This window comes from Cheilinus undulatus, linkage group 21 (assembly GCF_018320785.1).
Source record: "Cheilinus undulatus linkage group 21, ASM1832078v1, whole genome shotgun sequence".
NCBI lineage: Eukaryota > Metazoa > Chordata > Actinopteri > Labriformes > Labridae > Cheilinus > Cheilinus undulatus.
This window is the reverse complement of record NC_054885.1, coordinates 36,578,780-36,596,657: the sequence shown is the minus strand read 5'-3', so window position 1 is coordinate 36,596,657 and position 17,878 is coordinate 36,578,780. Positions and strand designations below refer to the sequence as shown.

Here is a 17,878-nt window from a genome sequence, read left to right as displayed (position 1 = left end):
CAAATCATTCTATATTATAACCTTCATTCAGTCAGGAACATGCTCATCATACATGTAACCATTTTATTGCAAAATAGATATAAACTGCTTTACTTGGTGGAGAAGATTCTTCTCAGAAGAAGCTCTCTGGGTTAGTCAAGCAGCTGCTTTGACTTTCCATGGAGCACATGGCTAGAAACCCCCATATGGATGGATACATTTATGACAATGTGTAGTGATAAGAATTGAATTATTTCAGACACAGTTAATCCATAGAAGCATGAATCTGAATATGATGGTGCAACAAGCTTTAAACTATAAAGGAGGAGGCTGGGGTGGAGGAAGTGAAGCTTTGCCAGCAGTAGCAGCGTGCACAAGCATTAATGCAAGCAAGGATTAGTGAGAATACGGCATATTTAAATGGGCTGCTTTGTTAACACTTGAATGTATGCATAAGGTGTATTAAATCTCTGCTGCTGCAAAAAATGAATATATCAAACTATTTTTTTGACACATTTCAAGTTAAAGAAATATTGCAACTCCGGCGATTTATAAACTGCAGCAGGCCATATTGCGATTTAATCTAATTTGCAATTAATTGCCCAGCCCTATACCTCGTCCTAACCAATGTGCCTGTACTCTTACTGACTCTGACAACATTCCTGTGCCCTTTTATTCCTGGCAGAGAGCATTCAGTGTCACAGTATTTACAGTCACTCCTTTGACCACCATCAGAGCCACAGCTCACATCTTTGAATCCTTGTGTCCATTAAAACACAAATTTAAGTTATATAAGCTGTGCACTCTGCAAAGCGAGCACATTCACTTAATATTTGTGTTACTTGCAGACATCTAACTTAGAGAGAGATCATGTTTAAGTGACTGATGTGCTGCAGTTCACTCTCATTTTAAACACTGACACGAGGAGGAGGTAGTGCTGTAGTTAGTGTGTCTGGCTCTGCTCTCAAGAGCTGGAGCAGAAGGAGATGTAGGTGGCATCAGCATTGTCTCGTGTGCACTACAACCAAACAAAAGCCTTTAAAGTGATAAAGAAGGTGTTGCAAAAATCCCTATTGTGTCAGACATAATGCCAGTGATGGCTCTGGAACTGCAGCAAGCCTGAATCATGACAGTTTTAGGAGATGGTACAGACCCAAGGGAGGACTCGCTTGATGCAGACTATCCTGGAGAGTAGTCAGAGGTTAGACTGGCAGACACTCGAGTCTCCCCCCATATAATGACTCCCAGCTGGGCCTCTCTCCCTGTTTACGTTAGCAGAGTTTCACTGCAAACTCTCCTCTCTCTACCATCACTAACTGGAAACTCCTGATTCCTCTTCCAGCTCTGTTTATCAGCCTGCTGTATTCCTCTGCAAACTCTAAACTCCACTGATTCATTCCTTGAACTCTTTTTCTCAGTCCTCTCGCTGCATCTCATTTTCTGTCCCTCCCACGCACTCTCTCTCACGCCTCACTCCTTCCCTTTCTCCTCTCTCTATTTCTGCCATCCCATGATGCTCATACATTTGATTTTAGTTACATTTTTTCTCCCTGCTGCTCCCCAACCCTGGAACTTCCTCTGCAGCCAGGAAAAGGAGGATCTGGAGGGATTTATGGAGGCTTTTTACTCCCTTTCTCCTTCTCCCTCCTTCCTTTTCAGGCCAGGCAGCTTAAATCATTGCTAACCATAAAAATGTAAGGCCTGAAATGGAAATCTATGTTGCCTTTTGTTTGTTTTTTCCAGTCGAGGGATAGAATTCAAGGCTTTGCTGTGGCTAGGATGCATTTTAATAACCGCAGAGGAAGTTTGCAGGGCAGTTTAATCCAAATAAATATGTTTTAAGTTTAAAAAAAGGCTATTATTCTATCAAAATAAACCATAAAGTGTCTTTTCTTTGTGCTTTTTTCTGTTTCTCTCTCTGCCCACACACTCCATATGTATTTTTAGCAGCCACAAGCTGGACCGTGGTGCTAGCTTCACATATGCAGTGGAAACAGTAGACTTCTCCTGTTGCATAATATGATTGCAGACGCGTCCTGTGCTCACAACATGTCACTCTGTTTATTTGGTCCCCTGCTCTACCTGCCTATTACCTCACAGATAATATCAGCTAAGGTTACCGAGCTGGCCACCGTCCCTCTTGCTGCACTTTTCCCCCCTCCGATGAGTGTAGGCGGGAAATCAGAGTGATGGCATTGAAGAGCCTGGGGCACAATTATCTGCTTCTATAAATGTCTTCATACAGGCTGATAGAAATGTCAAAGATGTGCTGCAAATGCACGCTTTCACTCAAGAGAAGAATACGCTGCATTAATAAACGTTGCATCTATTCTGCAGGTGAATGAAGCCTGAAAGGAAAGGATTAAAGGAGAATGAATCTGTTATCAACAATGACAGAAGTGTGATTTTATTTCAGCTCATTCACGTTCAAATGTTTTGGAGAGGATTTTTGTAAAATTACCTTCCTCCCACATTATTTTGCATGAAATCTGCGGGCCTGAAAGGTGACTGCGCTAAAAAAACAAAGTGATTCAGAGGTGTTTGGTCGTCTGCCGTGTTCACATGATGCGCAGGGAGCCGATAACACTCAGGCATGCCCACTTCTGAAATATTTTGCACCCTTTAAAGGTACGTGCATATTCTCTGTGTCCAGTAGAGCTGATTCTGATCAGGTCAGTTTAAATTTTGTTGGAAGTGAAGAAGTCTCTCATGATGAAACTTCCATCTTCGTTTTGCTCTCTTTCCTGCACGATAGGGCTGACTGATACTAGAGAAAGCTCCACCAGAAAAGCACCAGAAAAATGCAGCACCTTTTTATGTACATGAATCAATCAATCAACTATAATGTGCAAAACTTTTAAGCATGTTTGGGCCAAAAATTAAGGCTGAAATAAGGCTTGTAATGGCAAGTGGGGAGGATTGGCACAAACCTGCTCGTGCTCTGGATGCCTTTGCATATAACCAGGGGCATGGGGAAATAATCTGTTGAAAAAATAATAAAGGCCACACCTTTAGGGTGGAGTAAGGGGTGGGCGTGGCAAATAAGTACGGCCAATGGTATCATCTGATCGGGTAGTAGGGTTGCCATGAGCCAACAGTTGTGCTGCAGATGTCCTAAGGGCCTGAAAACTGCTGGTGATCTCCAGGTGTATCGCCAGGCATATCACCAGCCGTGAAAAAGGCTCAGAAAAAAGAAATGCCGTCGAGCTTGACCTTGGCTTCTGAGTGCAAAAAGTCTGTGAAATGTGGCACATTTCTGATAAAACTGCTGCTTTGCTACAGCTAATCCCTTCAGCTGTAGCAGCTATTGTATACACCGGCTTACAGTGGGTCTAAAACTTCTCCGTAATGATAACAAACCCATGCTAAAGCAGGTCAGGAGAAGCTCAAAAACGTGTTTTCTGTCTTGTAAAGCTTTCATGTGGTTCTATGATCTTGTTTTCATTGAGAAATGTGCTCAGTTTCTGATAAAACTGCCACTGTTGCTACATGGGAGCTAATTGTTCCACCGGCAGCCGTACTGATTCACACTCACCCCCCACCCCAACTCACACAACCTCATGCCAAAGCATGTAATGGAGTGGAAAGACCTTTTCCATCATAATAATCTTAAATTCATAAAGAAATGGGATGAAATTCAGATACAACTGCCTCGACATCAGAGCTTATTGCTACACCCTAGTGGTAGCCATTGCTATTGGCTTTCAGTACAACTAAACCCCGCCCTGTTCTCGCCAAATGGCGCTGAATGGTCCAAACCATGTTCACAGCCACACTAATGCTGTGGATTGGAGCTTTTCAAGATGGACTTGCCTCATGACAGACTGGCAGATCCGTCTGCTCTGCAAGGTTAACATTGCACATCCTGCAAATACTGCACATGCACACACAGAAATTGTAGTTTTAATTCCTTTGAAAATTAAATTGAATTCCTTTAACTGAATTTACCTGTCTGAAAGTGCTTTTGGAGTTGCAGTTATTCTCATACAGTATATTTAGGGAATGATATCTCTTTTTCTTACTTCATAATCCAGTTTTAAACTACAGCTATGCAGCTTCCTATAAATGTTATAAATGGTTAAGGGAGAGATAAACCCACCTTTCCCATGTCAGACTGGGGAAAGTGTTTTTCTGCAAACAGTCTACATAGAATCACAGCCTTGTTGAAAGAGTGTGTGCACATACAGTATGTGAAGCTCCTGTGTTAATAGGTGATTTGACCCATCTAATTTTTGCACATGTCACAAAATAAAAGGATTTGCTCATGGTTAAAAATACTCTCTTCTCTTCCAGGAGCCTCTGGCCCCAGCTGAACATCTCTCCCAGGCCCAGCCTCAGTCTCAGCTGCGGCCCAAAGTCGACCCATCTGAGCTCGCCCCCCGGCTGTGCCACCTGGTCCGGTCTGAGGCAGGTTACGGATTCAACCTGCACAGCGAACGATCCAGACCAGGACAGTACATCCGCTCTCTGGACCCAGGATCACCGGCGGACCATGCAGGGCTCCGACCTCAGGACCGTCTGGTGGAGGTAAGATGGCGCAGCGCCTGGCAGGATAACGGTACGACCTTACTGAATGAGTCAAAGGTGGATTACTAAGCTAAGGATTTATTTGTCTATCAGTGGTTGATAATTTTTGACATGTGCATGACAAGCTCATGTCTGAATCTAGATGTTTTTGTGGCATGCACTGATAGAGTTTAACACCCTGAGTCTGTGTAGTGTTACAGTTCGGCCTGTTTCTGTCTGATAAAGAAAATAAAAGGCCAAAAAGTAACAGTGAGGCCCACAATGATAAACAAGAACTCTGCATTTGTCTGACACTGCAGAGCTCAGCAGATTATCGAGGAGCTCCTGAAAAATGAGGAGGCTCACTAATGAGGTGTTTATTGATGAATGATTCTGGGTCAATGTGGGGAATGTCAGAGAAGAGTCTGAGTGAGTGGGTGTGAAAAACTCTCACCAGAGGACTTCAAACTGTACGTTTTACCTTTGAAGAAGCACGGCTCTTCTCTGTCTTTGTAGCAGTGCATCTTAATAGCTGATTTAGTGGATGTGAACAATCTGTGCTTTTAATTGAAATGGTCTTGTACTAGAGTAATAAACAAGCCTGTGCTAAGAAACGGCTCTTAATGCTAGCTAAGGTTGCTAGCTCCCATTTGAGTGCCAGTTTCCTTTCCTCCATCCTTTGCCATTATTTTACCCATATTTAAAAAGCCAAACTGGTACTGATAAGGGTCCATTTGTGATCCAAACATCCAGTTCTACTGAGCTGTGCCAAAGGAAAGAGCCGTGAACAGCTAAAAACACTGTCTTTTAGGTAGTTTGTCTATGCAGAAATCACTACTTGCCCCCCATCAGAAGGTCTTTGCAGTTGCGTGTCACCTTTTTACCAGAAACATTCAGCCCTTTGGGTCAGAAAGAGTGTAGGCTTGATAAACTGACACTTCCACTTATAAATCCCCCTCTTTAGTATAATCACCCTCCAGCTTTAACGTTCCACACTTCCCAGACAACATCTATGGGGTGTTGCCCAGATGGATGTGAACTATATCCCGGGCTATGGGTTTTTAAAGCAGTCTGGTTTTTTGATACCACTGCAACAAGAAAATTTCTTTCCTATGTATTTCTTTCCTGTCTGGTGAAAAGGAGAAAAGCTTGTGAAGTTTTGTTGCTTTTTGATCAGACCATCAATCATTAAAATAATGGATTGCATCATTTTTAAATGTGATATTGAATTAACAAATTTACAAGTACAAAATACTGTTAGTCCAAAAGTTAAGCCTAAAATAAGCCATACTTGTGTTTCTGATGGCCAAAGCTGCTGTTGTTAAAAACTCAAGTCTGAAGCTGCTGAAAAGTTTGTGACAGTTGAATTGATGCACCCTCTGGGCCCGATTGGACCCAGATGTGACCCCATCTACGAACACCATCACAGCTGTAATCGAAATGGCAGCAGCCACACGTACGCTGGCGGTCAGGGCGCTCTTCCTGATGAAAACAGGACCTGAAGCCTGGACTGGATCCTCACTGTGAGTCAGACTGGAGAGAGAAAAGAGGCTGGTAACACGGGTGAGAGGAGGGAGTTATAAATCAGTCTGATGGGGAGGAGAGAGGAGGAGGATATTGTGTTTATGTAGTCTCTTATTAAACATGTAGAGAAGAAGATGCAGACGTTTAGATAAGAGAAGAAAAGAAAGATGCATGGAGCAAAAGGAGGAGACGTCTTCATTAAAGGTACAAAAGCAGAGGGGGGCTTATAGATGGGCTTACAGAGTCTCGGGATTCTGTCTGACAAAGGACCACATGTTCAAGATCAAGTTGAAGTCTTTAAGAGTTCAATTCTGCTCCCCATGAGTGGTGGTGACATGTAGGGATGAAGAGTGTGGGTATTCTGTCAGCGCTTTCCTCACAGTCATCATTTGAAGCATTTCCTCATCGTAGTTTACTCACAGAACTTTCACTCCTCATTCCCATGGCCTCTGACCTCATTTGGAGTCCATCAGGGTTTAGACCAGGCTGAAAACCAGGTCAAACAGGACCCTAATGGGCTCTGATAGTGAAGTTAAACAGAGTTTAGTCAGGACCCCACAACTGTGAAGAAACTTTACCCTTATTTTCCATCTTTTAGACAAATTTTCCACTTTACTTTTGCTGATTGAAGAAAATGGTTTTATGTGATGTTCAGAGGGATTCTACTCAAAATATAGATCCTAGTCCATTAAACATTTATATAAAAATAAATACATTTAGAGCTGCCTGATGATGGAGTAGAGATGGGCTTGGAAACAGCAGCTGGCTAGCGTTGCATGGATATAAAACCTGATACAGAGAAAAACAAAGGATAAATCTAGTTCTATAAATACAGTCAGAGTTGTGTCATAGCTGGGGGCAGGACGTCCCATGAGGGACAACAATCATTTCTCCTAGCCTGCTACACTGCAAACACATGAGTTTTAAACTCTGATGTGAGCTTTAATGCCCTACAATGAGAAATAACTTTTATTTCATAGCTTTCATGTTGTTGCAAGTTAAAAAGATGACTCAGTCTTTACTGTAACTTCTCTTGTACCAACAGTCCTAGGTCCTTTACAGTTTAAATAACATGGTTAAAAAAAAAGAAGAAAATTCCTACCTGGCATAAGCTAATCTTATGTCATGTGGAAATATTAACCATGTAAGGTCTCATAAATTGATCTAAAGCTTGAAAAACATCCCTATGATCCACACATAAACCATGTATAAAAACAAAAATAAGCTGTTTGTGGTCCTATTACTGATTATTAATACTAAGAACAACTGTGAATGCCTGCTAAATCTAACTTTTGTTCATCATATTTAAGCTATAATCTCATCATTAGAGGGCGCTGATGTTATGATGCTCTTCAGAAACTTCAGCCGGCTGCTCAGCGTTTGTGGGAACATCCTGCTGAAGGTCACTGATGACAGGAACAGATGTCACAGAGCCTCATTTCTCCATGGAGACACTTAATGACGATCACATTTACATGCCACAAACGAATGAAACTGAAGGGCACTCGAGACCGTGTCAGGCCAAATTTATTTCAGGTAAAGGTGAAACGTTCTTGAGTCAAGCGAAGATGGCGTGGCTGATGTCAGCTCAGTTTAAAGTGAGATCCTGTCTCATCGAATGAAATTTAATCTGGAGTTATTTAGATAACTCTCCAGTGGTTTGAGTTCCTTTTCAAGCAAAAAGTAACTCAAATACCAATGAGAGGATTTACAGTGTGGTACTCTGTTTTTATCCCTGAGGAAACTAGTCTTGCTCTTTAGTGTGCTGCAGACATTTAGCATGAATACATAAAAACAATCAACCTAAATGTCAAACCACATGTACGGAGAAATTTGTACCAGTCAAACCACAAAATATATGTACAAGAGCACTGCACAAAAGCTTTTATGTACTAAATATGACAGAGAAAGATAAGAATAAATTAGTTTATTTTTGTCACGTCTTTGCAATTTAATTATCATTAATTCTCACATTTTAAGTTGCCTGACTATATTGGACCATTTTTATGCTCTGTCTTAGATTTTATGGTCTAAATTAAGGTTAAGTTTTTGATACTATAGAATCAACCACCTATCCATGTAGTCTCCATTAACAAACATTAGTGATACTAAATGGGTCGTTCTGAAGACCTCAGTGGCTTCAAGTGTGCTGCTGTGATGGAAGCCATCTTTGCAATAAGATGGTTTGGGAATTTCATCCCTGCTGGATATTCCACAGTCAACTGTAAGTGAAATTATTAGAAAGTGGAAGAGTTTAGGAACTCAGAAGACCAGAAGACCACAGAGCAGGGTCGACAACTGCTAAGGTAACCTTGCAAAGCAGACGGATATGCCCGTTTCTGTGTTTCTCACCAGCGAATCCATCCTGCAGTGCTCCCGTCTGAACCGTTTGGGCCCAGTTAGAAAGTGACAGGACCAATCAGCATCGAGGGGCAGTACTTTCAGGCATGGCGGAGTCATGACATAAGCAAGCAGCAACAAGAGGCCTGTGCGGAAAACATTAGCGTGGATGCTGCTAAAGCACTACTTTTATGAGAACTTGACGACATTTCTTCATTAAAAGAAGAACAAAGAGTAGCAGTGAGTTGTTTTCTCTTCAAAAACGACAAAAGTCATGTACTGACACGTCTACGGTCGCCATGGTTTGTGTTATGCAGATCTCTATGGAGTTTACTCCTCAGTAGCAGCGACGTCACATGTTTTGTTGCTCTGATTGACCCGTCAAGATGTGACAGAACATTCATCCAATCACCCTCTGAGATTTTTTTCAAAGGCTCTGCCCTTTTCCAGATGCTGTCTATGGGAGGTTTACCAGATGGATGTGTGAAACAAATCCATCTGGTGTATCAGGGTACAGCTAAGGTGCATGGTGTGTACAAGTCTACATAGCTGAAGAGTTCTGAACTTCCACTGCCATCAATGCAACAAAAATTATGCAGTGGAAGTTCATGGGTTTCCATGGCTGAGCAACTGCATGCAAGCCTGATGCCAAACATCAGATAGAGTGATGTAAAGCACACTGACATTGGACTGTGGAGCAGCGGAAACATTTCTCTGTTTGGCAGTCAGATGGCCAAGTCTGGGTTTGGTGGAGGAGGGATGATAGTATGGGGCTGTTTTCCAGGGTTTGGTTTAGGCCCCTTATTTCCAGTTAAGGCCAGTCTTAATGCTTCAGAATACCAAGACATTTTGGACAATGCTTCCAACTTTGTGGCAACAGTTTGGGGAAGGCCTTTTTCTATTCCAACACGACTGTGCCCCAGTGCACAAAGAAGGACTTTTGGACTGGCCTGCACAGAGCTCTAACCTCTACCCCATTGAGCACCTTTGGGATGAACTGGAATGGAGATTACAACCCAGGCCTTCTGGTCCAACATCAGTGCCTGACCTCATAAATGCTCTACAGAATAAATGGACTCAAACTCCCACAGAAACACTCCAAATCTTGTGGAAAGCCTTCCAAGAAGAGTGGAGGTTGTTGTAGCTGCAAAAGGGGGGCAACTCTGTATTAAAGAGTCCTTTCAAAATTGCTCAGAAACATTTGCAAACATGTTGTGGTGTTGAAGATCAAGAACTTGCATAGGTCCTCATAGGACCAGGATTTTATCTTTGCACCCATGACCTCTCCAACCCTTGCCTAAATCACTGAATGAAAAAAACTTAGATTATCAAGCTATGATTGAATTTGTAGCTGCAGCTCTAGTTTAATTTTAACAAACCTGATTATTGTGTGAAAATTAAATTATTTTCTGTCTCATGGACTTATGCTCAGCTCTCCTGTTGCTTTTATTTTTAATTTCCCACCAGATACTCTGAGATAAGCTGAAAGACTTTTAGTTTTCTGGTAAATGTTGAACTTCACACCAGTTTTATAACCATATCTCAGGTTTTTAGTTTGGTTCGGACTCAAAAATGATGATGAAGTCGGCTCCATATTTGTGTGTCTGCTGTCTGTGTGTGATAACTGTAACCGTCTCTGAGCGTGCATCAAGACTCTGCCTGTGTTATCTGTCAGCAGCTTGTTAGCGAGGCGAACAACCATGACAGATCTCTCTGCTGTTGTCTTTCAGTGTCTTTTTCTCTCACCACGCCCCATTACACTGGAGGGGATGAGCAGCTGGTGTTTAAAGGCTATGCTGAACGCTCGGCTCTCTGAGCATGTTTGGCAGAGGAGGCGACAGTGGACGCCTCATCAGTCTGTCTGCTCCGCCTGCACTTTAACTCGACAAACCACTCACAAACTTTAGTGTGATGTTAGAGGATTAACAAAAGTGGAACCAGTTCACCTCTCTAATGAAACCTGCACATATCAGTCTAAATTACATCACACAAACCAGCCACAGTGTGTGACATCTGATGATCACCTCACACTGCTGCAAACATCTAGATAAAAAAAACCTGAAGACTGAGTGGTTAAAAGTCACACGTGCATCACATCAACAGGTGTTCAGATGCATTAGAGAGTGTTTGTTTTGATCCAGTGAGGGTCGTCTGAAGCTGCTCAAAGCTACACGTGTGCCGTCAGACTTCAGGTGTCCATGACTTTGATGAAAAACAGAGAGGGAGAGTACGAGGAGTTTCCCCAAGGATAGAGTCCCATGAGAAATGAGCGTCTGTGCTGTTCCTGTATTAATTTTCCCAGCGGGCAGAGAGTGGAGTGTATTGTCTCGTGTGGGACGGACCGTTAATGACGGGCTGTGAAACGTGACACAACACCTGTTGTTTGGCCCAACACAAAGATGCTTGTTCTCTGTCTGTCTGTCTCCCGCTCTCTGAGGATGTCTGTTTCTATTTCTTCTTCATCTCTCGGTCAGCCGTTCAGGGGAGACGGTAGGGCTGGGCAAGAGACCAAAAGCATCAGATCTTGATAATTTTTAGTACAATAAATGCTGTGTTACATCACCTCTAGCAGGAGATTCAGATTATCCAAAAATATTTTATCACTCAACATTACAGAACTCTTTCTGTTTCTTTGTTGTCCTTTAGTGCATTCTTGTATTTATATCAGGGCTTTCAAACAATTGCATGTTTAAATTGTGACTAATCTCAGAGTTTTTGTGGTTAGTTGGGAATAAATGCATCCGTTTTTATTTAGTTTGCAATTCCACTGATTGCATGAAAGTGGTTTTTCTGTCATTTTGGATTTATATACTGTCTTAAGCCATTACTGTGTCCTTACACATGCTGCAACTCACCTTAAAGACAGTGATTCATATTGTAGTTTCCTGACAGCCTGCAAGCAGCGCAGCACAACGCAGAGTGAAGCAGCATGTTACAGCTGTTGTAGCAGCATACTGAGCAACGCCGCTTCATGCAGCAAGAAGTAGCATGATGCAGCACAAACCCGCTTTATGTGGTGAGCATGATGCAGTATGATGCTGCACAAAGAAGCAGCATTCTGCAGGCAGAATAATGCAGCGCAAAGTTGCTTTATGCAGCAAGAAGCAGCATGCTGCTACAAAAAGCAGCTTGATGCTGCACATGCGGGATACTGCAGTGCAAACCCGCTTTATGCAGTGAGCATGATGTAGCACAATGTTGTACAAAGCAGCTTGATGTTGAGTGAAGCAGCTCGGTGCAGCTTGAAGCAGAAAAATGCAATGCAAAGTTAGATGCTGTGCAAAGATTTGAACTAAACCACCTTAGACAATAGCGATTAATTTGATTCATCTTGACAGCCCTAATCTACCTTTATCAGTGTCCTTGTGGCTGAGTTTGTGATTGGGTTCTCTATGTCTTATGGTTCAACCTAACCTTGCAAAGCAAATCTCCAGCGATTCTGCGACAGAGATAATAGGTTGAATTTGAAGCAGGCACCCATGCACTGAGGTCACAGTCCTCTATGTTCTGGTTGCAGGGTCAAATCCTGATCCTAGTGCATGTCTTCCCCTACTCTCTCCCTCTCCAATCCTTGTATCTCTTCAGCTGTTCTAACCATTAAAAAGCCAAGAACCTAATTTTTAAAGAGACAAACAAAGAAAGCGGGGGAATGGAGGATAGGGAAGAGGGTCCAGGTTGTTTTTGGGTAGGAAACAATCATGTTACCAACATTTTCATGCAGTTTAGACTCTCTGCAGGAATTTGCATGCAACTTTTGATAATAAAAGTGACAAAATCACCCAACTTTGGGTGTCTAGAACTCCTATTTTTTGCCAACATATTACATAAATCTTAAGCATGTCAAACAGATTATCTTGTGGTAAATAAGCAGATTACTGTTTGTGGATTTTACTGTAAACTATCTTTTTATCAAGCAATTTTAATCTCAAAACACTTAATCCAGCACACCTGTTTATGGAAAGATCCAGTCAGAAGAAATGTAAAACACAAGTTTAATGTAACACACAGTGTCTGTAGAAACTGTACTATCTGAACCACGTCCTGTTTGAAAATATGTTGCTATCTTAAAAGCTGGATATATTTCCCAGCCCTAGAAGGCAGGAGAGATCATTTACGCTCCTGTCCTCTTTCTGTTGATCTTAAGTTCCTTTTTACTTCTCTGTCCTTAGAGCTTCTTTCTACTTTTCCTCCCCAGCAAAAGAGAGCAAATCTTTAATGTAAGAGCTGTCTTTCTCCTATGTCTTGTCTTTTCATAAGCAGTGAATTTTAAACAAATTCCCCCTCAGGATCTGACACCTGAAACCTGTACAAAAGCCGGAGCCCAGGAGAGCCATCAATAATTGATGCAGCACCAACACTAAGTTGGCGTAGAGCGGATCTACCTGCCTCAGAGAGGTCCAGGTCTAGACAAACACAGATGCTCTCTGATCATGTTTTCAGCTCTGTTTTCTGACTGTTACAGCCTTTTTAAAGTGTTTACAAGTGTCTTTTTTAATGTTGTGAATTAGGTTTCCTCAGGCATGAACAGCTGTTCTTCTCTGAATCTCTGTAGCAGGAATTCATGATTTAAAACATGAGCTTATAACTGTCAGCAGAGGCATCCAGTCATGTTTAACAGTGCAGAATCAGTAGGCTGATCCACAGCTCCCCCTGCTGGACAAAAGAGGCTGCACAATGGCCACTAATGCAAGCAGAGCATCAGCAGATGTTATCGTGCTCTGATGTTTTGTTTTGTCCCTTTATTTCAGCCCGTTCTTGGAGAAAATGAGTCAGAGTGTAGAGTCTTTGTTTTTCTCTCTATATTTCAGACCAAGTGACCAAGTGATATTTACAGCCTGAGGGGTGTTTTCTGTGCTACAAAAACATGTTGAGAGAAATTCCCCTCACCATGGGTGTCTTTGCAAACACTCCAAGCTTCCTGGAGGAGATGACTTTCTTCAAAGAGGCTGAAAAATGCTAAAGTCAGATAGCACACTCTAGATGCTTTATTTCTTATCTCTCTTGTGCCCCCAGGCAGCAAAATTGAAACCCTGTGTTTTTCTGCTGTACTGTTTTATAAAGTTGGGGCACAATACAGTTGGAGCACCAAAATCTTACAAAGAAACCTCTGTACTTCCTCCTTACCTAAATGTCCTGTTGCCTCTGTGTGTCTGCAGGTAAACGGTGTGAACATCGAGGGCATGCGGCATGCGGAGGTGGTGGCCTTCATAAAGAAAGGTGGCGATGAGACGTGGCTGCTGGTGGTGGACCCCGACACAGACGAACACTTTAAGAGGAGGGGGATCGTCCCCACCGTCAACCATGTCAAAGGTGAGAGTGCAGTCACAGAGGATGCATTAATGAACTTTCATAGAGATTGTTTTCAAGTTTGATTGGAAATTTGGAGAGGAGTCTGGCTGCAGATCACTACTCGCAGATGCCTCCTCCTGCAGACCACTACTGTGAGACACCACCTCCATCAGCGCAGAAGTGACATCGGTTTAAATCACATTTTTAAATAAGGTGTTTCAGGCTGGATTAGTGAAGTCCTAAAGTTTGAAATAAAATGAGAAATTTCCCTATTGTTTAAGCCAGTGGTTCTCAACTGGTGGGTTGGGACCTAAAAGTGGGTCACTGAGCAGTTTTTTGAGGGTCACAAATGTGTCTGGAAAAAATGGTGGCAAAAGTCTATGAAAAATGTGTATCCATACCTTTTATCTTACTCTGTTTTATTTGGTAAATGTAAATTTCTTATCAATATTTCGACTCATTTATTCCATTTTTTTGCGATAAAAAGCTGCTTTTACCAAGATAATGAAGTGATTTCTCAAGATCTCTGGAAAATTAGCTAAATCGTACAATGTCATGGGGAAGGGTGATGTAAAGCATGTCAGTTTTGTCCTGAATTTTTCCTATCATAAATTTTGCTCCACCAAGATGTTAAGTGCAACATTTTATTTAATAAACGTGCATTGTTGAAATCTTGTGGACATTTGGGTCGCAATTTGAAATCAAAGTTATTGCTAGATCCTGAAGGTGGACCAGTTAAAAAACCACTGACTGAGGCCATTCCATGACCCTTACCTTGACCTAATCCTGACTTTATTTTGAACATTTTTGCATGCATTTCCATTCTGACAGTGCTGGTGTCTGTAGCTATTATGTCTTGCAATTCTGCATTATGGCTTCCCTTTTTTACCTCTGAGTACAGATTATATTGCTAAAGAAAAAGAAATCACAAGGTCACTTTCAACCAATACTATTCAGCCGTACCTCCCCCCTAAAACAAAGCTACTTTTAAATTGCACTTTTTTCTGTTTTTCCTCTTCTTTTTCATCTTTTCTGATTTATCAAATGTTGTGTCACACCATAAATTAGCTTTTTTGGTCGTAAAGAGCTCTGACTTGATAAACTGACATTGTTTTGTGTTTGTTTTCTCAGACTATGACGGTCCGTCCATGTCTAACGGCTCCCCCAACCCTCAGGTGAACGGCAGCTCGACCACGCAGTCCATCCGGTCGACACGTTCCGACCTCAGCAGCCAGGGAAACAGCACACAAGTGGGTGGTGTCAGGGTCACGCATACACATCTTACTTATAATTGGCAGTATGTCTGTCTGTATGTCTGTGTTGATTTGCACGCAATTCTGTTGCTCCAGTTGTCCTTGATCCCTCTCAGATGCCTTCTTTGGTGTACTGGTTTGAAACTTGCGCCATAAAAATGCATGCATTTGTACATATTTTCAATAAAATCCAAAAATGTCATAATTTGGGGTCTTCCCCTGTGTTAAGAAGTGACTGTGGAACGTTATTGCATCACAGCACCAACGGAGGGCGCCAGAGTAAGATGCAAAGTGTGGATGATTATATGGCAGAACTGAGAAAGCTGGCGCAGGACTGTAACTTTGATGATTTGTTTACAATGATGTTGAGAGATTGTTCGATCTGTGGCATAAATGACGACAAGATACAGCAGAGACTGCTGTTGAAAAAGTTCAAGTCTGCACAAGCACTGGAGGAGGCAAACAGAGACACTGTGGATTTACATGGTGTGAAAGATTCTGGTAAATGGAACAGAGCATTGAACAAGGTCACAAACAGATGACCAAAGCTCCAGCTGAACATTAGAAAATGCTACAGATGCGGTGGAGAAAACCACCTGGCCAAAGACTTTTGAAATCACCTAGTTATCACAGAGTCTGTTGTCCTAACCCCTCGCTCTCTCTGTTTCAATCATTTTTCTGTCTAGCTGGGGGATGACGACGGCAGCCGGCTGATGGACCCTTTCGCTGAGATCGGACTGAGTTTGAGCGCGACGGCAGCAGAAGAAAAGATGAAGGTCCACGCCAAAGAAAAGAGGAGGGCACCGCAGATGGACTGGATGAAGAAGTACGAGCTTTTCAGCAACTTTTAGGGCGTTTTTCCTGAATGACTTCAAACAAAAAAGGACAGAAACGTAAGCTCTTCACAGCCATCATGGAAGGATGTTGCTCTTACTTACAAATCAGAGAAAGAATAACTGAGGATATTTTATTACTGCCTGGAGTATGACGAAGGAAAAGTTGCTTAATGGATTTAACTTTTTAAACCACTTTGGAGACCCTTTAACAACCACTTTATCCCTCTAAAGAGATTACAGACTGAAAAACTGAGCAGACTTTGCTGAAACTTTCTCTGAAGGAGAAGCGTCTGAAACGTGCGCATATCAAAAAGGAATATTTGCAGAAATATTTTTCACTAATCTCACCTTTCTCTACTCCCCCCCCTCTTCTACAGACTGATTTCTAACAAATGAAGGAGACGTTATTTTTATATTGAAAAATATAAACAAGTATCTAAAAAGCATCAGCATTGACTTTAAAGGACACTGTGACATGAATGATTGTGGATAAATTAGGAATGAGAGAAAGTCCAAAGATGGCAGAAGATCACTGTGAAAGATTTCAGAACCTTGAGCTCACGGAGGATGAGGTGGCTGAGAGAGCTTTCAAATTTACTCTACATGTTTTTTTTACTTCCTCATAGAGTTAATGTGCTGATAACAGATCAGACCTGCTTTATTCAGAAATAATCCATGTTATTTGTTATTTAGAGCTCGGTTGTACTAAATCTATCACCACTAACCTCTTTTCCTAAAGTGCTCCGGTGCACACCTGCATTAAAAAGGGAAGCACCACTTTAGAGAAATTATTGCCGTTAGAAATAGGAACTGGAACGTCAGAGGAAGGAAGATTCTCAGGACAAACAGCATGATGAAGGAGAGTTTTTGTGTAGAAGCATTCATTTGTTCAGAGGGTGAAAGAAATCACAAATAGAGACAACTTTTCAGACTGAAACTGAAAGAAAATATTTGTTAAACCGAGTCAAAATTTAATTTAGTTTGAAAAAGATTCTTCACTGGTTATATGACAGTCACAAGATAAATTTCACCTTTTAACTTAAAAAAAACTTTATTAGATGTTCTGGCTCATTATGAAAATCATTTAAATGCAACGATAGTTTACCATACAACATTTATTCTCTCTGCGCAGAGTCAGATGTGATCTTTTAAGGTTTCTGGTTGACAGATTTGTTTTTAGATGTAATTTTCAGCCATTTTGCCTTCATTGAATGTTAAAGCAGAAGAGAGACAGAAAAGATGGTGAGGGAAGTCGTTATACAGCAGAGAGATTTAGTCTGAAATAAAACCAGCAGTTTTATCAGTTTGGAAAGTACGACGGCCTGTAAGGGCAGTTTTAAAATGAACTAAAACAAAGTGGATCTGTTGATTTTCAAGAAAAAAAAAAAAGTTTTGGAGTCACAAAAGTCAAAGCTGTGGATTTTAGTCCAGAATCATCACATCACTGTTTTTATCAGGACTTAGAAGAGACATTTCTGTATCTATCCAACCACAGTTTTATTTTGGATCCTTAATCATGTCGTTTATCTATGACTTTGTAAAGCTGACATTTTTGAATTTAAATAATCAAAATAGACGACTTTCTAAACTCAAACATTTTGTTTCTCCTGTATATTTATGACTTACTAAACTTCAAAGTGTCTAGTTTTTACCCTTAAATATACACCTCTAAAATGTTATAAATGTATGACTTTATAACTCAAATTTCATCTGTAAAATTTTTTTTAAATCTATAGATTTTTGAACTCAAAGATTTCTAGTTTTTCTCAGAAAATTCCTAAGTTAAAGTTCATAATTACAATTATTTTCTTGTAAATTTAAGAGATATTAAATTTTGAAATTTTTGAATTATTCTGGTAAATTTCTGACTTTTTAGACTTTGAAACTTTTACTTTTGTCTTGAAATTTTACATTTTTATTATGTCATAAATTTATCACTTTATTAAGATTTTGAGTTTTTAATGATAAATCACAATTTTTTAAACCCTTAAATTTCAAGTTTTTGTCTTTCTTGACATTATAAACTTTTTTTCTTATAAATTCAGGAATTTCTAATATGGAAATGTATGACTTTATAAACTTGAAAATTTTGTGATAATATAGTCAAAAACTACAATTTTTCAAACCTAGACTTTTCAAGTTTTGCCTTGT

The 17,878-nt window shown here is 40.9% G+C and overlaps 1 protein-coding gene across 2 annotated transcripts in view; it reads left to right on the top strand.

Annotated features, from left to right (window-relative positions):
• Window positions 1–17,471, top strand: part of LOC121503785 (Na(+)/H(+) exchange regulatory cofactor NHE-RF2) — a 65,133-nt gene extending 47,662 nt beyond the window's left edge. The window contains exons 4-7 of one of the 2 annotated variants that reach the window (XM_041778340.1): window positions 4,273–4,506; window positions 13,506–13,659; window positions 14,770–14,888; window positions 15,578–17,471. In XM_041778340.1, the coding sequence (XP_041634274.1) occupies window positions 4,273–4,506; window positions 13,506–13,659; window positions 14,770–14,888; window positions 15,578–15,742 (672 nt within the window). In that variant the 3' untranslated portion in view covers window positions 15,743–17,471. The remainder of the gene's footprint in view (window positions 1–4,272; window positions 4,507–13,505; window positions 13,660–14,769; window positions 14,889–15,577) is intronic. The other variant, XM_041778341.1, reaches the window with a different exon arrangement.
• The last annotated feature ends 407 nt before the right edge of the window (window positions 17,472–17,878 follow it).